The 21,908-nt window shown below is 47.1% G+C and overlaps 7 protein-coding genes across 7 annotated transcripts; 3 read left to right on the top strand and 4 right to left on the bottom strand.

Moving 5' to 3' along the window:
* Positions 1 to 563: 563 nt before the first annotated feature.
* On the bottom strand, positions 564 to 1,617 carry N7516_004455 (protoglobin family protein; the record flags this gene model as incomplete). The annotated part of the gene is made up of 3 exons (XM_057217175.1): positions 564 to 1,044; positions 1,168 to 1,441; positions 1,503 to 1,617. The coding sequence occupies 3 exons, from the start codon at positions 1,615 to 1,617 to the stop codon at positions 564 to 566; spliced, it is 870 nt and encodes a 289-aa protein (XP_057079058.1).
* Positions 1,618 to 3,616: 1,999 nt separating this feature from the next.
* Positions 3,617 to 5,536, top strand: N7516_004454 (aminoglycoside phosphotransferase family protein; the record flags this gene model as incomplete). Its single annotated transcript, XM_057217174.1, has 5 exons — positions 3,617 to 3,836; positions 3,895 to 4,067; positions 4,141 to 4,374; positions 4,432 to 4,654; positions 4,713 to 5,536. The coding sequence occupies 5 exons, from the start codon at positions 3,617 to 3,619 to the stop codon at positions 5,534 to 5,536; spliced, it is 1,674 nt and encodes a 557-aa protein (XP_057079057.1).
* A 318-nt stretch (positions 5,537 to 5,854) lies between these two features.
* On the bottom strand, positions 5,855 to 8,138 carry N7516_004453 (putative hydrolase; the record flags this gene model as incomplete). The annotated part of the gene is made up of 7 exons (XM_057217173.1): positions 5,855 to 6,286; positions 6,352 to 6,492; positions 6,551 to 6,766; positions 6,828 to 7,234; positions 7,290 to 7,474; positions 7,530 to 7,746; positions 7,802 to 8,138. 7 exons carry the CDS (start codon positions 8,136 to 8,138, stop codon positions 5,855 to 5,857), a joined length of 1,935 nt encoding a protein of 644 aa, XP_057079056.1.
* A 2,399-nt stretch (positions 8,139 to 10,537) lies between these two features.
* On the bottom strand, positions 10,538 to 10,981 carry N7516_004452 (nuclear transport factor 2 family protein; the record flags this gene model as incomplete). Its single annotated transcript, XM_057217172.1, has 1 exon — positions 10,538 to 10,981. One exon carries the CDS (start codon positions 10,979 to 10,981, stop codon positions 10,538 to 10,540), a length of 444 nt encoding a protein of 147 aa, XP_057079055.1.
* Positions 10,982 to 13,806: 2,825 nt separating this feature from the next.
* Positions 13,807 to 15,056, top strand: N7516_004451 (carbon-nitrogen hydrolase family protein; the record flags this gene model as incomplete). The annotated part of the gene is made up of 4 exons (XM_057217171.1): positions 13,807 to 13,954; positions 14,007 to 14,497; positions 14,562 to 14,774; positions 14,832 to 15,056. 4 exons carry the CDS (start codon positions 13,807 to 13,809, stop codon positions 15,054 to 15,056), a joined length of 1,077 nt encoding a protein of 358 aa, XP_057079054.1.
* A 1,874-nt stretch (positions 15,057 to 16,930) lies between these two features.
* exg1 (glucan 1,3-beta-glucosidase) lies at positions 16,931 to 18,317 on the top strand (the record flags this gene model as incomplete). Its single annotated transcript, XM_057217170.1, has 3 exons — positions 16,931 to 17,013; positions 17,093 to 17,472; positions 17,527 to 18,317. The coding sequence occupies 3 exons, from the start codon at positions 16,931 to 16,933 to the stop codon at positions 18,315 to 18,317; spliced, it is 1,254 nt and encodes a 417-aa protein (XP_057079053.1).
* An 873-nt stretch (positions 18,318 to 19,190) lies between these two features.
* Positions 19,191 to 21,890, bottom strand: N7516_004449 (uncharacterized protein; the record flags this gene model as incomplete). The annotated part of the gene is made up of 4 exons (XM_057217169.1): positions 19,191 to 20,267; positions 20,324 to 20,512; positions 20,563 to 21,035; positions 21,089 to 21,890. The coding sequence occupies 4 exons, from the start codon at positions 21,888 to 21,890 to the stop codon at positions 19,191 to 19,193; spliced, it is 2,541 nt and encodes an 846-aa protein (XP_057079052.1).
* Between the last annotated feature and the right edge of the window lie 18 nt (positions 21,891 to 21,908).

Genomic DNA, 21,908 nt, shown 5'->3' with positions numbered 1-21,908 from the left:
TAATACAGAAAGGGACCGGTCTCTTCAAATGGAGGGGCTAAGTTGGTTTAATAGGAGCTCCGATCTTAACCAAATAGAGGGTGGTGGGGAACAAAGGGGGCAGACTCTGATAACTACCTAGGTAGCTCACTGTTGAATTGAGAACGTAGATCGATTAGTTATGTCCGGGGTATAAGGTCGTTATTCAACGGCTTAATGGAATTATCTCCGGTCTGTCAGCGGATATAGAGTGTAAAAGCCTCCCTCAACTACCTTGAATAACAGCCGAGAGCGTTAGTTGTGGGCCCCGGGACCCCAGGGGGAGAAAAAGATGACAAAGCCGGACTCATTCCGAGATGGGACGAACATGACGAATTACAACATAACTACGGAGTAGAGATACTCAGGTATTAATGTCTTCAAGATCTTTTTAAAAATTATTTCAAACCCCGTCTATGCTGATCCAAGGTATTTCCAAACCCTTAGACTACCAAAGTCTAGCCCTATCACCCATAATCCCTAATCCCAAGCGCCTTGAAAGATGCAAATTATGACCCGCACTAAATAACACAGTGGGGGCCCCCTCAATTAGCCCAAATCTTCGTCTCAGTCGAACTGTTGCTTTTGGCCATTTCAGCGAAAGGACACGCCGACCCCCTGGATGTAGTCGATGCATCTCCTATCGTCGACGGCGCCATACTATTTATAGAAGGTGCCACGCCACTCGAGATACTGGACCGGTCATCGTCGGTCGAACTACCGGAGCTGCTGCCGAGAATGCGTTTGTCCCCGAGATATCCCTCCTGCTCATCGGCGTCGTTGAATAGAGACATCTCATCTGCGAACTCCTCGCCATCGCTCGAGTGGTACCGAGCGAAGAGGTCGTTCTGGATCCAGAGGATCTTGTTGACGGCGCGCACGAGCGCGATCTTGCGTCGCAGCGACAGATGAGGGTGCGATAGCATCGCTTCAATCCAGATGTCTTGGATGTATCCCAGACATACCCCGAGGTGGATGTACTCGATGTTCAAAGGTAACTGGCGTGATTGTCCGCTGTGCATCATGCTGTGTTACAAAACCCCACGTTAGCACGTTGCACAAACACAAGCACAAAATATCCCCCCCCACCTCCCACCGGGATGGGGTTCTGGGAATGGAAAGGTGGGGAGGTTTTATGTGTGGACTTACCCAACCTTGTTCAAGTACCGCCAGAAATCCATTGTGGTCGGGTCCTGGCATAGACGGGTCAGGTACCACCGCAGGAACATCTTGCGTCGCTTGATTTTCGGTGTCTCTTCGTGGAGATACTCCTCTTCGGGCTCGGTCTCGTCGGCGGTTGTTCGTGTGTGGAAGGCCCGAGATGTGATATCGTATTGGAGAAGCTTTTTATATACCAGGTTGACCACTGCCGGGATCAATTGCTTGATGTATTTGTTGCCGGTCAAGAGGGCTTCGACATCGCCTGGTGAAACATTAGTAGCTGTGGGCTGGCTCTTTCAGACCGATTTATGGTAAGAACTTACTGGAGTTGAAGTCGAGGAAGCTATGGAGGTACTTAATTCGCTCTTCCAAGTTTGTATAGAGCAGCTTCCGGTCGATATGCATCGGCTCAGCAGCCGATCCCATACTGCGATCCATGCTGCTAGTGTTGATTGAAATCTTCTGGTATGTATAAAATCACCCTTGGCGAACGGCTGGGGTTTTGTCTGAAAGTGTGGAAGGAAGATCGGAGATCGAGTATTAAAAATGAGAAGACAAAACTGGGGAACCTCGTGATAAGCTGGGGGATGGAGTATTTATACCATGAATGCACGATACTCATTCGGATTACTCGGTTCACCGTTCTTCTATATTGTGTGCAACCCGATTACGAAGTACATTCATTGGTAGCCACCGGATCGTAAAACACATGTTATCGGGGGATCCGCTCTTGACAATCCTGGAACCAGACGGTGCATGACTCTTACCTGGAAAAGCGATATTACCCGATTTTATACAGGCTCAGGTAATATCAAGCCGAGATTTTCCTTAAAATATCTTATTCCATTGAGCAAACACAGTGCACATGGTCGAATCAGACCACAGATATGATTCAGTCACTCTCCAAACCTTGGCAGTGGAGTGGCTATCTAAGTATGTGTGGGCTGATCCCTGTAATCTCTACGGAGTAAATTAGGGGGAAATGGAAAACACACGTAAGTCATTGATGGCACACGATGACTATCGGCCTGTCGGGCTCGGTAACCTGAAACAAGCGACTTTAGAAAGGTACCTAGGTAAAGAATACTACAAACTCAACTCTAACAGGCTGGAGTTTATACCTCTCTTCATTTTATATCAAGTATACGATCAGATGGCTTTTTTGGCATGGGAATAAAACACTAAAATCATACATGTCAATTCCGCGAACCATTGCCAATGAATTATAATTTAGAATAAATATATCGGCATATGCATTTCATTTCCGTTCACTGGCTACGGACATTCGGGCTCCGCAACGGGCTCAACGGGCTCAACGGTTAGCCTGGGACCCGCGATGAAGTGGATTCCGTTCGGGTCCGACTAGGCTACGGACCTGGTGATGTTCGGGTGCCTTAGGATATAGGATATAGTGTACTCTAGACATACTAGATGTGTGTATTAATCGGGACTTGATGGGAATTTTAAGTTTGGATCATCCAAGATCTTGAGACCATGTTGAATTTTAAGCATCTATGACATCGCGCCTGAATAAAACTATGCTTCTAGAAAACACCTGGTGTGTGGGTCTGAAGGAATGTCATAGTTGGCAGACAGATTACCAATAGGGATGATAGGAGCAATCGAAGCTAACGGGCAATAGCGTGGAAAAGTCAGCAAACACATGCATATCAAGGTAGATCCTACTCCGTAGTTAAATCTATTAAACCACGAACTGGTGTCGTGTGATGTGATGGTATATGGCCTGATCGGGCTAAACGGCTGGTGGGTATGGCATGATCAATATAGGTTGAAAATATTATTAGCTGAAAATTCTTCACTCAACAAAAGAGGCCAAGAAATCTTGACGCCCGTCCTATTCATCTTCTCATTCTCCAAAATGATAGATCAGAGAGGATTCCTTTTATCTTGTTAACTCCTTAATCTCGGACGTTCAAAAAAAGACAGCCGCGGTAGACGATCTTCTCACACAGGGCTGATACTCGAGATTGCCGCGTATCCATTTAAGAACGATAATACTACGCGAAGACTTCTCTTAATTAAGGCTACTTTCTATTTATTATAAAAGTACTATTCTTAATTATTTAATTTATCAAATAAATAATGAAAGGTGACACATTGGTGTGCTCACTGCACAGAGCTGATATTGTTAGGCAGCTACGAGATTGTAGGGCCAGAAAGAGAGAAGGGAGAGAGTTGATTGCTATGATCTGCCAGATTAGGTAGCTACGAGGGATTGATGCCTGAGGCATGAATATGTGCCTAAGGCCACCACAACAGAATGCCTCAGGCCATCAGATTTCAGAGGTCCACATTTCCCCAACCCCCATCATTGGCTCTTTAACCCCATCCCCGTCTCCCCCATCGTCGACAGCAGAGAAGTAAACTACAATAAATCATCGTACATTATGATCTAGACATCCTTCACTCATTAATAATGGCTCCACTAGTTACGTATCACACAACTCTCCGGCTGATTGAATCCGCCCGGCTCACACCCACCGAGCACTCGATCTGGAGAGCTTTTCTGGACGAAGCCGTTGATCCAGAATACGCTGCTTGCTATGTCTGGGGAAGGATTCACAATGACTCCTCTTGTTCTCTAGAGCAAGCCCTGAATGAGTTGAAAATTGACTGGAAGCGACTGGTCACAAAGTGTTAGTCGAGACCAAGCGTCCACAATGGCTGCCGCGTACTCGCTAACCATAAAATCAGTGGCCAGACGAGACTCAGTCTCATCTCACGAATCCATAATCGTTGAAGCTCGAGACAATTCGCATTGCTTCATGCTGAAACAGAAGCCATCGGACCCCAACGTATCCGTTCGGTTCGATCATGTCTGGGTCATCCCACCAAGCCTTTTCGATGACAGTGACATGGATCCGCAGGTACGTGTTTATCGGGCAACCACAAGCCAAGGCTGAGAATCAGAAATCCAACTAAACTGCCAAAATACTACAGGGTCCTCTTTATCTTCTTTTGCAAGCATTTTTGACCCCTGCCAGAACATCCGAGCTTCAGACCATTTTGCAGACTAACAAACTGGAATCCCGACTCAAAAATCTATTATTACTCTCTCCTAGCGTTCATTTGGCTTTTCGAAATGGACACCTCCGAATCTTTCCACCAACTTCTACCAGGGACCAGTGGAATGATGAGACCGAGACCAAGGTCAAAACCGCCAGCAAAGTTTATGTTAGTACTTCTCGAATTTTACCTTCTCCACATTACTTCCTACTGACTTAGTGCCAGTATTTTGTGTCTAGACTTTTGCCTGAGCCTTGTGGTTCACTTTTTCTTAGCGATGGCAGCCACTGGGACTCACTAATGCAAATGTTCACCATGGAGAGCCATGACCCCAATCAGCCTCTTCCAGACCCATTCCTGTTACGAACGCATCACCGCATTGCAGCTTCCATGCATTTATTCCATGTCGAAGAACGAATCGCCGAGGGTTGGCCCTCGCCCCCGTTGTGTATGGTACACATAACCCTATTATAGAACATCAACGCTAATTTGGTCCCTCGGCATAGTCAACTTGAACATAATTACTCAGAAGATATTACGCTCGTTCTGGCATCTCGTACCTCACTTGATACGTGTCCAGTGTTACAGTGTGCTCTTAAAACTAGGCACGCATCTCTACCCGCGGTCTTTCACTGGTCTCGTGCACCAGTTGCCGTTCGGACTGTACGCAAAAGAATGCACCCGCTCTCCCAATGAAGGAGAAGCACTAAAGCTTGTGGAACGATATACCTCAATCCCCGCGCCCCTTTGGGTAGATGACTACCAGGGCACGCACCGCGTTATTATCATGACGGCCCTCTCCGGACAAACGCTGGATGCTGTTTTCCATCGACTCTCGTACTCGGAGCGCAAGCAACTATCCAAAGATTTGAAAAGTGCCTTGTCACAGATACGTTCTATTCCGAACCAGACCCCGTACTTCTTGGGTGACAGTCACGGCGGCCCGCTATTTGATTACCGTTTCCCCTCCGGCATATGTGGTCCATTTCACCATATTTCTGAATTCAATTCCTTTCTCATCCATAAATACGTGCACAGCGACACAAGGGACAATGTTGCGACCATCCACGCGCGTACGTACCGGTCTGTGTTCACCCATGCCGACCTACATCCCACCAATATTCTAATTGACCATGGGCGTCTGTCTGGAATTGTGGACTGGGAATGCGCCGGCTTCTATCCTGAGTACTGGGAGTTTACAAAGCTTTTTTATGGCGCACAGCCACCCCCGGAAATGCAGTCTGTCATTAGTGATGCATTCAAAGATACATATGAGGAGGAACTTGAAACTGAGAGGCATTTGTGGCGTGACACGCCATTTGGGGTATGATATATCATCGGATTGTATGTATACATCGATGAAACTTGATCTAATTTGATTACCGGGGAGATTTGATGGTGACAGCGGCCCCACGGCTGTTGAAAATACCATCAGTCAGTCAAGATGCTCCTAATGGAAATTGTGAAACAGGGGCGTTTGAAGAAAGTGCTGATCTTGAGCTCCGAGGCTTATCAACAGTCACGATAGATCATTTATGATAACACAATTTTCCATTTCGGGACAATGAGCCGATATAAGATTATATACTTCATACTCATCACAATCATCCAGATAGCCTCGGATGGCGTCGTCTGTCCACTAAATACATTATGAGCTTTCCCCAGTCGTTTTGCTCCGTGCGGCGGCAGCATCATAGAGAGCCTTAATGTCTGCCTGCCACTGCTTCACGTCGACTCTTTCCACGCGGCGGTCATACGTAATCAGGCCGTTGATCTCACCCTCGACATCAGTCGTCTGCGTCCAGACACCCCCACTGCATGCAAACAGGCGGACCTGATCCTCGAGCTCGTTTAGGAGCCGGTGACTGCGATAATTCCATGCCTCAATGGTAATGTCGATTTCATATGTTTGGTCAATAGTGTCGATGGCTGCCTGGTTGTTCCAGAGATGCTCAATGGATACATTGGTCCCGATGCCGCCAAATTCACCTTGGAACCCAATCCGAGTGGCGTCGTGTGGGCTCGAGGGTGTGGAATAGAAGGGAGTGCCGCATTGCGGGTTTGCGTAGTGGTGGTTGTCCTAAGACATGTTCATTAGCCACGTGGTTCAACCACAGAGGAACCTAACGTTGGAAGAGTGCATACACTAAAGTCTCCAGCACCGTGGTCGTCCCAACCGCTCGTCGAGTCCACAAGCCGAGTGGGATCCAGCTGTCTAACCCGCTCGGTCAGCTCGAACTCAGGGTAGTATTCTGTGATCTGGCCCCAAGCTTCGTTGTAAATGACCTATAGATAGTGGTTGCTGTCAGAATATCGCTTGCTTTCACCGAACACCTTCACTTACCCAAGTTACAATACTGGGGAAGCTCTTGAACTGGTTAACCAACACGTCCAGTTGGCGATCAAACTCAGCCTGCTGCTTTTCGTCCGGTAGAATAGTAACCGAGTTGCCGTTTGCGTCCCTTCTGGACTGCAGCGGGCGCAGGGAAGGCATGTCTTGAATTACAAGCAGGCCTAGCTCGTCGCATGCTTGATAGAACAGATCGGTTTCGACTTTGATCTGCATTCCACGGTGTAAGCACGAGAAACCTTGGGATATGATGTGACACCGCGACACTCACATGTTTGCGGACCATGTTGAATCCCAACTTCTTTAGCATCTCCAAATCGTACACCATCGCCTCCTTACTGGGGGGCGTGTACAGACCATCGGGCCAATACCCTTGATCCAAGGTACCGAACATGAAGATAAATTCTCCATTGAGCAAGGGCCGCTCGATCCCGTCAATCTTACCCCGGGAGATTGTACGGAAGCCAATATAGCTCTCCACTTCATCTTTACCGAGTTTGACAGTCACGTTGTACAAGTCAGGCGAGTCCGGCGACCAGAGTTTAGGCGAAGATACAGTGAATTGGAATGGCTCATTGGTGGGACCTTTGTGGGTTGCAACAGTCTTACCATCTTTGTGGACAGTGACCTCGGCCTGGGCGGATGTCTCCTGGGCGGAGCTGTGTACAGTGATGTTTACTGCATACAGTCAGAATCAAGAAGAGATTTTCATAAACTGACACTAGACACTTACCTTGACCATCCATGTTTGCGTCAAGATCGAGTTGGGTAATGTGGTTGGACGGGGCAGCCTCAAGCCAAACAGTTTGCCATATACCACTACACGGGGTATAAAAGATGTGACTGGGTCTCAGGGTCTGTTTTCCAATGGGGATAACATAGTCACCACTGTCAGTAGGATCATGTACAAATACAAGTCTGTATTCAAAGTCAGATAAGCATATCGGGTGTGTTGTGAATCCGGGATGCTCACAGCTCATTCTGCTGATCAAACTTCAGGTATTCAGTCACGTCCAACGCGAAGCGGAAGTATCCGCCACGGTGGAATCCTGCCTTTTTACCATTGACAAAGACTGTGGCTTCATAGTCTACCGCCCCGAAATTGAGTACTGCCTGCTCACCCTTCCAAGAAGAAGATACTTCGAAGGATGTTGAAAACCAAGAGTACAAGGCCGAATCGGTTTGGATTCCTGCGAATATTTGTTAATTATTTGATGATAACGCAGCAAGCCGAGAAATACTTACCGGACAATCCACTCTCAAGACACGACGGAATCAAAACATCCTGTGCAAGTTCTTGCCCGAAAGGTGGCTGCTGAAGAGCATCGAGACTTGGAGCACTTTCATACTTCCACACTCCGTTGAGGTTCTTCCATTCAGAGCGCTGCAGCAAGGGCCGCGGATACTCGGGCCATGGGTTTGTTCCGACTTTGTCAGTCCATGGCGTTGTCAGGGGAGGCTCTTTAAGAGAGTAACCCGCACTGCGCGCCTTGCTTTGTTGGTGCTTTGTGCCCTCATTGCTAGGTAGAGCTAGACTAGTTGCCGCCAGGCACGACAAGACAAAACTCTGAACTAAATGCATATCGATTGGAGGCACTCAGATCTTCTGACAGAAGTACACGCACACAATAGCGATAGTACTGAAGATCTTCGGAATAAAATACCACATTCTGGCCATGATTCGGCCGGTCCCTGCTTTTAAATACATCGGACTCTGCTGCACAGGACCACCAGACTTATGGCACAGTGCTTCCCTGCATACAACATGCCCACTTGGCAGAGATGTCTCCACAAGGGCTAACCCCGCAGGAAGTACACAGGACGCCGAGAAATTCGGATTCACTAAGGATGGATCGCGAGCATTTCGGCCGCTGGCTGGTGTCTGACCACAAGAAGGGGAGCATCCTCCACTGCTTGGCGTTACTGACAGCACAGGAGCCAAGAGCTGGCGGGCAGCAATGATACCGATGTGCACATAGTCAACGCATAACCCTTCACAAAGGGTGAGCTGAATATTGCTCGCTACAGGAATTCGCGCCGTGGATTCCCCAGACCAAATTATCAGAACACTACTGACAATAATAGCAGTCTATCCACAGTTTTCACAACTGAACTTCATGCCCGGCTCTAGAAAGTGACAAATCACGGCAGTGATAGGTATTCCGTGGAGCATTTCTCACCAGCAAAACACGAGTCACGCGACAGAATGTTCGGTTTATGCCAATTATGCCCAATACCGCGGAAACTCAACGCCGATCGCAATACACGGGCGACAGCCGATCTGTCATGTTGCATACATTTCCCGTGCAAGGGAAATCATGTTGCTTGCTGTCTGATCCGTTAGCCGAGATATGTAACTCATTTACATATCCAAGCCAAGTCTAAGAATGAAGTCATGTTTACATGGAATGATTTGATCTTGCATTATTAGTCCACCCAGCAAGGGTCGTGTTTTTTTTTCCTGTTCAATCCCTTGCGTCCGGATTGCATGGCACACCAGCGTCCCCACACCGAGTAGGATACATATTTGATCAAGTGGACCAGCCACGATCTACCCATCTACGATATATCCCGAGGTCATCCACTCACTGTTCATAACTAGTTGACTAACGTCGCGCTACCCCGCTGTCTCCGACGATGTGGTAGCTTGACGTTGTATCAACTTACAATTTAAGAATACGAAAGGCCGCCCTGCCCCTCCGAGTCTGGCTTGGCGCGACGATCCCCTCTTCTCGATTGGCCAGTCGTTTTATCCAGTGCCTCCGCCGAAGCCTAAGGCTGTGTGCCTGTGGCTGGTTTTTGGGCTTCGGTCCTTCGCCTCCGTTCTTCCCCGCGTTTCTGGGAGCGGGGCTTACGGTGAGTTGAATTGAAGTTCCAATCAAATATTCTGAACTTGAATAATGGTGTGATAGAAAGGATAAATCCATGGATTTAGACAACCGAATCCCTTTTTGTGTTCTTGGCTTGGGAAAACCCCTGGTCGGTTGAATCATGTGCCCCTGGCCGATATATAACCTTTCCTTTCCTGGTGAAGTATTCATCCTGGCAACCACGGCTCACAAGATCAACCTCGCAATTCTCGAGACAATAACAAAAATACATGGCTACTTTTTCAGTCCATTCTAAATTCCCATTTCCAGGGAACGACACGAGTAAATAAGCTGCTGGGGTGCTGATCTTGTTGGAAATATAACTGACCTCAAACATAAAATGTCTGGAACCAGTCTCAAATACTAGGCCAGTTGGTCAGTTCCACTGGTTAGCCCTGATTTAGAATACATACAGGTGCCAGATTACCAATGGATATAGCATTGAAAAGTTAGGAATTCGGCCTGCGCAAATTAAAAATGATAGATGGCAGTGTTGCTCCGATCCAAAACATGTGAAACAGACTCGATTACAGCGGCCAATATTGTATAGACGTGACGGTCCGATTGCTAAAGATGGTCGACGTATTGGCTTAGGACATGCTACTCCGAGGCTTAAGTTACTGTGACTGTCAGCGACGTCTGGCTGACGTCAGCTCGACCTTCCATTATCTACCTAGGTAGTCTTCACTAGATAACTAGTTGGCATAATACATCATACTTACTTCCCCTTAGTTTTCGGTGTTCACATTGACGTGTGCTTTGAGGGTAGGCAAAATGGTTGGCCTGACCGTCGCATGGCCAAGAAGCAATACCAAAGCACACAATATCCGAACCCCAGCTAGATCTACTGACTGAAGAACGTACCTTGTGCCAAGCTTCCCATCATGTAAGTAAATAAAGTTCGATGAGAATTTTAATTCCCAGGCCCAATTTCGAGGAATCTTTTGACAACATTCCAAAGCGAATAACGAAATGAAATGTTAAGATCTTCATATTTGAATTGTAATCTCGGACCATTCCCGGACATCACACAGATGAATTCAATCGCATTGTCCAAAGTACGGCGAGGATTGCATTGCATTGATCACAGTCTATCAATCCTTATTCTATACTAATATCCCAACGCCGCATTGACTGCAGCCACATCCCAGTAAAACGGCCTAATTTCCTGTATAAGTCCCTTCTCCAGATCCACAGTGAAGGCCTGACAGAACGGAAAATCCATCGATTGTCCGGTGGATCGCACTCTCAAGTGCACATTCGATAGCACCACAACACGGTCCGATCCAGGGCGCTCAAAGATCTCAGGATTCTGCACGTCCACAATATCAAAGTAGTCCCCCATGCGCGTGCTCCAGTCCTGAATTCCTTTAGGTCCGGTGTAGACGCCGGCGTACGGAAGGGCCGGGGTCTGCTCTAGACGGACATCTGGTGCGAGCGTGGCGGCGATGCCAGAAAAGTCACGGGCTTCAGGGGCAGCAGACATGTATGCCCGTTCTGCTTCATAGAAAGCATCGAGAACTGCGCGTGGTGTGTATCCTGGTGTAGATACCATGTTGCTGGTAGGTGTCTTCTTAGTGGAAGGTAGAGGTGGAGTTCCGAGTTAATCGGACGGTTCAATTTAAGATGGAGTATGTTGGTAGAGGCGAAATGCTCATCTGATCTGCAAATAGCTGGACACTTAATCTGTTAAATACTACGGAGTACTATGGTCGTACTTTGTATACTTGGAAGTTGGATCGGAAGACAGTCAGATTATAAATCCATTCCGCACAGGAGTGCTTATAAATGCTTAGTCATGCTATCTAGTGTGTTTTAGATAAAGAACTACATCGATTTGAGCCATACCAGTTGTGGTCTACGATGATAGGGCGAGCGGTGGCTTATCGCTAGAAGTTACGACGGAAATGAGGCCGTTTCGAGCGCTAGAAGTTGTCATTTTTGGCGAACGATATGGTCATGAAGCGGAGACGAAAGCTGCTAGACTCATATCCTCTGTGGGTGCTATAGTGAAAGTATAAAGTGTATAAGACTACTAATATTGCATTGGTTGGGATGATTGCAATAAGAGGAGATTTGTGGCATGAGAGAGAAATATATAACTTGCACGAACAAAAGGTTGCGTATTACTGGTTTCATCCTTGTCAACCCACATTTCCAATTCCTCTCTCTGTTTCAGAGGGGCAATCTTGTAAAGATAGAAGGTTCCGATTTTGGGGAGGCCGACGGCTTGATCGGCGACGATGGCATCATACTCTTCTGCCAGTCATTGCTATCTGGGGGCACTGTTATGAGGCCCCCATCAATGCCCATTTCTGTGCACAAATATAGTCTTGGCACGTATAAAGTAGCTGATTAATGGCTGTATTCTGCGCATGTACCAACCTGTATATTCAGTATTATTATATTATCATAGTAAGAAATGGGAATTAAGTAGATATTATACTGATTTTAGCGTCATGATACTAGATTTCATACAAAATCTCATACAAAATCACTCTAAAAAGATCCAATTTGACCCGTGAACCACGAATTCTCACCCGCATAAAGAGAAATATATATATTATCTAGAGGGGATTGATATAATTATCGCTTTCTCTATAGTAATACTACTAGTACCTCTATTTACTAGGTAAACCCCTAACAAAAGTAAGTACCTCTTGTAAAAATTAAAGTTTTAAAATTTGATTCTTATTTACATCTCCCAATCTACCTTTAATTAGAAGAGAGAGAAAATTTCTATATAGCCTTATGTATAGCTCAGGCGGTAATTTGAATATCAAAAAAAAAAAAAAAAAAAAAAAAAAAAAAACCAGGGAAAAATACATTAATTATATAGCTACGATAAATTGGCATGTTTATATTGTTTAGTTCATAATGGGCCCCCATCATAGGCCCCCATTATTTCTATGGTCCTATGCTCCGGGCCCATAATCCACCGATGGGCCGAGGCATAGGCCCAAAAACCAGACCATTTGGTAGGTTGGGTTGGCCTGGGCTATGGGGTCTGTGGGCTATCCTGAGGTCTAGGGGCACATTTTGCTGGGTTTGTGCTTGATCCGCCATGGCGATGAAATATCAATAAAAGAATTGATGAAAAGCCCAGATAAGCTTCTGCTCAGTTGTCAAATCAGGTGAGGTATAGTGAGAGCACTATATCTCTTAGACGAGAGACAGACAGGCCCAAAACAAGACCTGTCTTCACGTTGGGGCGACGCCTTCGGGCAATACCCTTACACTGGCGGGAGCTGGTCTCACCGCACAAGACGTGAAAGTGGGAAAAAAGGAATTGAAGTTCAAGAGTAGTAGGAGAGGCTATTTTATAGGAAAAGTACGTGCCCTCCTTAATATTAAACCACCATTGGGCCTTCTACTTTAACCTTGGAAAGAATACTATATGTTCAAGTTCATTCCAAGGTTAGCCAAAGGGTCAATCGCCCATTGACAAGTTTCCAAATTTAACCCCTTATGCATTAGGTTATTCGATTCTGCCTTAATTTGGGCGTGTTGATGGTAGAACACATGTAGCGTAACAGGATGTAGGTCGTAAGACAAATCCAATATCTTTCGGGGTTTGTAGATCCTTCATTTGTGATCACATGTATCCTGGTCCGTGAGTAGGAAACGGCCCAAAAGCCAAGAGATCGTGTAACAGAGAGCTAGAAGATGGCGGCGTCCATGTAAAATTATCTAGCTAAGACATTTGTCTGTGTCTAGGAGTCCGCGAGCGGCGATTGGCCATATGCAATTGTCTAGTTGAATCTCATTGAGAGAGATGCAATCTGTAGTATGCAGTTAAATTCTGAGAAGGCGATTCCCCTATTCCCGTCAGCATGGTGATTGAACTTTTTATCGGGATTGAATTGATATCGGGATTTGGGTGGAACAATACGGGAAGCGTTGTATAACCCCGGGATTAGCGCATATCACCGAAGTTCTGCAACGACAAGGCCCACCTATCATGGCGTGATTTAAATAAATCGAGCCCCAACAAACCCCGGGCTCAGAATAGATAACATATACTTGCTTACATGCGAGTTATCAAACATTCCGGGAACTATCCTCAGGCGTGACACCACATTGAAGCAAACCCCGTGTTGATTTCCCGCGTCTCAGATATGCGCCTCAATTCCAAATATAACGACCATTATTCAACAGCTTTAGAGCAGTCCCCGAATCCGAGAGCTTCCGAATATCATGATGTTGCTCAGTTTGTGCTTCGGGGTCTGGGAGATGCAGGTCATCGTTTCAAACCCAACATACAAGACAGCTGGAGGTGTTATAAATGGAGGCTCTTCCCTGGCTTGAGGTAGAGATTTTCATTCTACACAACTGGTTTCAAGGCAAATACCCGTGAAAAAAAGCAACAAGCATCTCAACATGGTTCCCGTTCTTAAGAAGTACAAGGCCGCAGCAGTCAACGCTGAGCCTGGCTGGTTCGACCTCCAGGAATCCGTTCGCCGGACAATTCACTGGATCGATGAAGCAGGAAAGGAAGGCTGCAAGCTGATCGCTTTCCCCGAGCTGTGTTAGTATCACAGTCCCAAGTACCGGATAAATATTCTGACAAATATGAATAGGGATTCCCGGTTACCCCTACTGGGCTTGGAAGGTAACCTACCAGGAGAGCCTGCCTCTGCTGAAGAAGTATCGCGAGAACAGTCTCGCCTCCAACTCGGATGAGATGCGCCGCATCCGTGAAGCAGCCAAAGCCAACAAGATCTGGGTGTCTCTTGGATACTCCGAGCTCGATCTCGCCAGCTTGTATACCACGCAGGTTATGATCAGCCCAGCTGGCGATGTCATCAACCACCGTCGCAAGATCAGGGCCACCCACGTCGAGCGCCTTGTTTTCGGAGACGGCACTGGCGACACCACCGAATCAGTGATGGACACCGAGATTGGCCGCATTGGACACTTGAACTGCTGGGAGAACATGAACCCTTTCCTGAAGGCTTACGCCGCCTCGCTCGGTGAGCAGGTGCACATCGCTGCTTGGCCTCTGTACCCCGGAAAGGAGACCCTCAAGTACCCCGACCCATACACCAATGTGGCTGAGGCAAACGCTGATGTATATTTCCCCTTGGCTTTTCTTTTTGCGAGGAGTTGATCTGATTACTGACAAGAATGCTCAGCTCGTTACTCCTGCCTACGCCATCGAGACCGGCTCGTTCACTCTCGCACCCTGGCAGACAATCACTGCCGAGGGAATCAAGCTCAACACCCCTCCTGGAAAGGAGCTTGAGGATCCCAACATCTACAACGGAAACGGCCGTATCTTTGGTCCCGATGGGCAGAACCTCGTTCCTCACCCCGAGAAGGACTTTAACGGTCTTCTTTTCGTTGACGTAAGTGGAGAACGTTTTTGTTTTACTAGAATGTCAAACTAATCGGTTGCCAAATAGATTGACCTCGACGAGATCCATCTGACTAAGTCTTTGGCCGATTTCGGCGGTCACTACATGCGCCCCGACTTGATCCGTCTTCTTGTCGACACCAACCGCAAGGACTTGGTTGTACACGAGGACAGAGTCAATGGCGGTATCGGTTACACTCGAACTATTGACCGGGTCGGACTTTCTGTTCCTTTGGATTCGTCGGCTACTGAGGCTCAGTCCGAGGGCCAATAGAGATATTTGCAGGACTCTAGCAGATACGGGTATCATAGAAACAGAAACACCAACTTATCCACTCTTTTATCTTGGGAATTATCATACTATATTACATGTATTATAGGCATTTGATCTCCGATCAGGTAGCTTCAAGGAAATGAAGGCCGGAGAGAGTTCTTATAGTAACGTAACTGGAAGCGACTTTGGTGTCTGCTCAGGCCTGCCTAACTAGTGGCGCCTGTTATTATGAATGGGCATCTGGGATACACATACACTGTACTGGGAGAACCCGATCGTAACTTGAAGATAATTAAAACTTTACTCTGTTATGACTTAATGGAAATGTTGAGCCGAATTAGTTGATTGAAGTTCGTGTACGTACTTGTTCGCTCAGATCTAGGGGGGCCTAGACCTGTGAAACGCGTGGACGCATATTCCGATATCTTAGCATACTTCACATTCCTGAGGATTCTGTCCTATGTGAGCTCGAGGTTACAAATTCAAAGCCCAAGACCTTGGCCTAGTTGCAACCATGATACTCTACACGACTTGTTGACGGGTCGGCGAATAGACATTGGCCTCTGAACTAGACGGATGTGAGAGTGTAACAGTAAACTTTTCTGGGGTACACAATGCGAGTCATAAATTTGGTTCTTACTATGTCTCAGATATAATGCACTTGTTGCCGGAAACGGAAGTACTGAGGATGACAGGTCTCGACCACCTTGCCCTGACTATACTTACCACTCCATGTTTCCAACACATGAGACAGGATATTAGCTTTGAATAACTTTATATATATATATTTATCTAGGGGGCTCTAACTAGTGTGAACTGAAACTATGCCCAAGGTGGTGCGTATATACAATAATGTACGTACTTAAACCCTTGTGAAACAGCATAGTTTTATTTGTAGAACTCGAACTTGAAAATGGTTAAGTTTAGTTTTACACCAAGACTACGTAGTGTAAATATGCTAAATCTCAAGCTGTGGCATCTAGAAGCTGCCAAGAATCACATTCCATAAAGGGCGTCTAAGATGCCACGTGCTGATCACCATCACATCACGGAATGTGAGATCTTTGCTGCAAACAACATTTGAGTTTTTTTTTTTTTTTTTTTTTTTCTTTTTTCTACTTCTTTTTTCCCCTAAGTTACTGAATATTCAGGGCATAATGTGTCTGGTCTATATCGGAAGTATCCAGTCCAGATTAAAAATCCAGTTGAAAATCGCAAGAGAAACCCTAATCGATATACCTCGGAAGTCTGAAGTACATAGCTTCCTCAGATTCCTCAGATTCTTCAAATCCTATTTTGGGTCGCACTTTCCAGTAGAACACATAGTGACGACGTAACGAGATACTTTCACATCTGGGCACTCTTCAACCCCCCACATTATTCACCTTGTCCTGTTGTGATCAACCCCATCCACAAGTGATATCGAAGGAGCCTCCAAGACTCCATTTCCCGAGATCAGCTAGGCCGCGTTACTCTCGTCAAAAGAACAAGGTCTTTGTCTTTGTGCCTTTATCAACCCTCCAAACCCCCGGACAACTAGACCCATCACTGTTTTCGGCCACTCCACCTTTCTCTTGATCCAAACCTCGAGCAATAATCAACTCAGGTACGTTACTGTTGCTTCAATTTCTATCATTCCCCGTGGGAACTTCCGTTCTCGCCCAAGTAACCTTCTTTTTTGCCTGCATCCGGCTACCTGATCAACCACCCATCGAGATCGACTTGCTTATAACAGCTGATCTCCAACCATTTGGCTCAAATCTAATCATTCCTCATTCCTCATTCTTCATTCCTCATTCCACATTACTATACTCATCTTTCAACCCCAGCCTCCTGATTTTCTGGGTCTGACCAATCTTTTTAAGGTTTTCAACATGCCTACCATGTCCAAGTTCTCGCGGAAGTCCTTGCTTGGGCTGTCTTTATTGGCAGCCTTAGTGCAGGCCGCGCCTACAGTGTGAGTAGTACCTCCCTATCAGCACTATAGTTCTGCTGTACCTGTGTCTTTGCAGATACTAACATACGTCGGTGTATAGTGGCCTAAACTTCGACTACGGTAGTGAAAAGGTCCGAGGTGTCAACCTCGGTGGTTGGCTTGTAACAGAGCCCTGGATCACTCCATCTCTTTTTGAGGCAGCTGGCGATGCCGCTGTGGATGAGTGGACCCTTTGTGAGACTTTGGGTGCGGACGAATGTCGTTCTGTTCTATCCCAACACTGGAGCAGTTTCATCACCGCCGACGACTTGACCCAAATCGCCAGCGCAGGAATGAACCACGTCAGAATCCCCGTGGGATACTGGGCCCTAAAGCATGTGGAAGGTGACCAATTCATCGATGGTCAGCTGGAGTATCTCGACCAGGCCATCGGCTGGGCTCGCGCCGCCGGTCTCAAGGTCGTTCTTGACCTACATGGAGGTATGTTTTTTTCGCACCTATATATCATATGACAACCACTGACCAGCAACACAGCCCCTGGCTCTCAAAATGGCTTTGACAACAGTGGAAAACGCGGCGCTATTCAGTGGCAACAGGGTGATACTGTTGAACAAACCAAAGATGCGCTGGAGGCCCTTGCCGCGCGCTACGAAGGCGATGGAGATGTCGTGACTGCGATCGAGGCTTTGAACGAGCCCAGCGTCCCAGGTGGAGTGAACCAGGATGGTCTGAAGCAGTTCTACTACGATACATGGGGTCTTCTCCGAAAGGCAAACCAGGACACCACACTTGTCCTGCATGACGGTTTCATGCCTACGGAATCATGGAACGGCTTTATGAGCGAATCTAGCGGTGTCTGGTATGTGATGATGGACACCCACCACTACGAAGTGTTTGACAGCGGTCTTCTTGCCATGGACACCCAAACCCACGTCAGCAACGTCTGCAGCTTTGCCCAAGACCACATTGTGACCTCTGATAAGTGGGTTGTTGTTGGTGAGTGGACTGGTGCTATGACCGACTGTGCCAAATACCTGAACGGAAAGGGCATCGGTGCCCGCTACGACGGCACTTTCTCTGGTAGTCAACACATCGGAAGCTGTGAGGGCAAGTCAACTGGATCCGTGGAGGCTCTGTCTGAGGAGGACCGAAGCAACACCCGTCGCTTCATCGAAGGTCAACTTGATGCTTATGAGAAGGGTAGCGGCTGGCTCTACTGGACCTGGAAGACTGAGGGTGCCCCCGAGTGGGACATGAAACAGCAAATCGCTGGCGGCGTCTTCCCCAACCCTGTTACCAGCCGTGAATTCCCCGGTCAGTGCTGAGCACTAGCAGTTATGTGCTTTTTTGTTCTCGTTTTTGAAACTTGTTTTTTTTTTTTTTTTTTGAAATGCAGCCTGGAGGATGCTACTAATTTTGACATCCTTTGGGTTTTCTTTTGTCCAACTGTTTGTCCAGTCCCGATTTATATTCTTTCGATGGTCTGATGGGCTTGCGTGTAAGCGAGTTGGTTCCTCTGGTGTTATAGTGTGATTCATTTTTAGACCTTGCTGGTTACATAAGTTGTGAACCTGACAATTCAACCGATAATTATTTTGGCTTTCTTGGTGTTATTTTACTCTTTCCCCTGAATGATAGCCAATTTACCTACGTGCCTACCTAAATTACTAACTTCCCCAATCTTGGAAGGTACATGTGGAGCTTACCGGGACAACCTTAACTTTATTTCAAAAAGGTGACATTGGGGCATACCTACTGGAATGTACACGATACCTACTCCTTTCTCAAGAGAAAGACATGTTTTGGTAGGTCTTTCTTCTTCTTTTTTGTGTTATCTTCCTTTCCAACAAATGAAATAATTATACATTGTAGAGCCCGAAAAGAAAACTGACACAGGGGGGCTCGTTACTTGCGTTTGAATCCCAACAATTGATTTTCATTCGCAACATAGAATACTCAAAGACCTATGAAAGACCTATTACTCAGTGAATACAATAAGCTTAAAAGAATATCTTATGAGATGGGATATGTAGCTGGGGTTCTGATAATGCTAAAAGGTGAACAGGAATGGACCCAGTGGCCATGAAAATAGAACAATATGAGGCTGTAATAAGCATGTACAATGTAATGGTGGCAACGCAAATGTTTTTTAAAAGTATGCCACTGATGTCATAATAGACAAAGTCTTCTTACTTGATTCAGAGCAACCCAAGTGCACCAAATGCCGAAACAACTTCGGTGTCAACGTTGACTAGCCACTCATCCTGGAACCGCTGCGCCCCACCACAGCCAGCAATAACCTCTTGTAGACGATGACGCACAAAGTCTCGAATCCTGAAGCGATGGATTGCATCACCAGACTGCCAGTCACGGCGACGGATGATCTCAGGCGACTCGACCTCTTGGGTGCTTTCTGGCATCGCGGTTGCTGACCCGGCTGGTGCATTCCAGCAGACCAGATAATCGGCATCGGGGTCAGTACCACCGTCTGCTAACTCGGTGATGAGATCGGTCCATACGCTCAAGTATGATTGCAGGTGAGAAAGGATGTAGGCAGGGGGTGGAGGGGGTAAAGACGGATCGAGTGGGGCTCCTTGTAGGGCCAAGAGTTGGGTGAGGGCAAGTACGTGGAGTTTCTTTTGGTTAATGCTGCCAATGTTGTCGTAGTGCAAAAACCATTCGGTCAAGATCCAGGTCAGAGATTGTTCTTCGGATGAGTTGGTCGCGGCGGCGACCGATGAGGCTAAAATGGTAGGGCTGGCGAGCGCAAGGCGTGCTAGCACAGAGTAGTAATCGCTTTCGACGACACCGACCACAGGTGTTGACTTTCTCTTTGGGCCAGACGTCTGACTAGCTTCGTGGGCAGAGTAGAGGCCTTCTAGCAGGGAGGCAAGGAATGAGCTGTCCAGAAGGGATTGGGAAATGACGGCATAGGTTGCTTCGCTACCGCCGTCGACGGTCTCGGCACCGCGAAGCATCAAATCAACAAGGCGAGGTATCACACCGAGACGTTGAGAGGTTGTGGATTTGAGGAGTGATTCAAGGATCACCAGGAGTTGGAAGCGGAACCGGTCACTAAGGATCTCCTGCGGCGCCAGGAACACATAAGATTCGAGGATATGAATGGCCTGCGGAGTGCTATCGGTTGCTCCTTCGAGAATGGGGAACAAAGACGGGAGGAGTGATATGATCTCCGGTGAGGCAGGAGATGGCGTAGCCTGGATTATGGCATGCCATAGATCCAGTGCCTCATCTAGAAGGTAAACAATGGTTTCCTTGACGGAAAGTTAGGCTAAGCTGACATGTGTAGTATGATTCATACTTGACTTACCGAGCCAGGTTCTACTGAGCTTTGGATCAGTGGAAGAATAATAGTGTGATACCTCACAGACTCCTGTGCTAGCGATTGAATCAGGGATGAGAGCAAAGTCAAAATAGCTTGTTTCATCAAATGTTCTTCGCCCGAGCTTTCCCACAACGGTGGAAGTAAAGAAATGATTTGATCGGAGAAGGGAGTGATCTAATATTGTGAGTTATGGAGCCGCCGACGAACACGAGGCAACAACTTACATGTTCTTCCATCTTGACCACAACCATGCGAACTGTCTCCAAAAGCCCCATCTTCGTTTCCGAGGATTCGACTTCTTGAACGAGAGACATGAGGCTCTCCAAAATGGTAGGCGCAAATGACAAAAATGCTCCCGCTGCAAATTCGTATGAGTCCAGTATACTCCGGAGTTGTCGACCGGCGGTGATGCGGACGACCAGGTCGTTCAAAGGATCATGCCTGCCGAGCAAATGCTGGAAGATTTGATAGATCGCGTTCATGTTCAATTCGCCTGCCTTAACCGGGACCCATTGACCAAGCACGAGCGCGATTCTTCTCCTCAGAAGCTTGTACTCTGGTTCCTGAGACTGAACTTCAGCAACCATGGTATGTTCCAAGAATGCGTTGAAGTCCAGATGATGTTCAAGACTGGCCGCCGCCAACCCGATGGCAGAATACAGCGAGTCTTTCAACAGCACATTGTGGTTGTCGGTGCCTAGAGTATAAATGTTAGTCACGCACACGGTGTATAGCTCATCAATAACTTACTCGCGAAAGTATAGAATACGGTCAGCAAACGTGGAATCAGTAAATCCTTGAAGTGGATCACTAGATCAAGGAAAAGTTTTTCCGAGCATGAACGGATTGAGAACTCCCAAGCATCAGTATTCTCTTCCTCTCGCTTCTCCCAGTCCTCCGGTTCTTCTTCCCAATTTTGGAAATCGATATTGCGGAACCTGAAGAACTGTGTAACGAGTAGCTCCATGACATTGATCACAAATTCTTCAGTAAAGAGTTGCGTTTTGACGAGCTGAACAGATTGTTTTCGCTCCTCCTTGTCTTCCGGTGTCTGGTATTTGAAAGTCTGAACAGGGTTGAACGCCATTCTTGCACATGCACGAATCAAGAGCAGAGCCCGAAGGCCGGTCTTCTCGGCCAAGGACTTCCCTTCATCTTCACCCCCAGCACCAAGGCTGTCATACTTCTCGCTGAGTTTGACGACTAATGACCAATACGACTTGACAAGCGAGATACTATCTGGCAGCAATGCGAAAGATGCGGGGTGTGCTTTGGCCATTTCAACATGCAACTTCGACATCTGCAGCAAATGTTTCTCGATAGCCCGATGAATTGGTTCGGGTAGATTGGTAGACCCATCCACAAGAGAATGGAATTTACTGAAGTGAGAATGGGTCAGCTCCCAAAAGCCCTGTACTTCTTGGCTGCGACTCGGGTGTTCAAATCCAGCAATGATCAGGCGCCGTAGGACCTTGAGAGACACCAAGCTCAATTCGAGCGTCTCCAGCAACTCCCCCTCGCCAGCACCACCCTGTTCCAGTATCGCCCCCATTGGTTGATTTTGTCAACA

This window comes from Penicillium verrucosum, assembly GCF_028828655.1.
Source record: "Penicillium verrucosum strain IBT 35672 chromosome Unknown utg000001l_segment0_segment0, whole genome shotgun sequence".
In the NCBI taxonomy this organism is placed as follows: Eukaryota; Fungi; Ascomycota; class Eurotiomycetes; order Eurotiales; family Aspergillaceae; genus Penicillium; species Penicillium verrucosum.
Note: the sequence above shows the minus strand (reverse complement) of the source record. Positions and strands in the feature narration are given on the sequence as shown.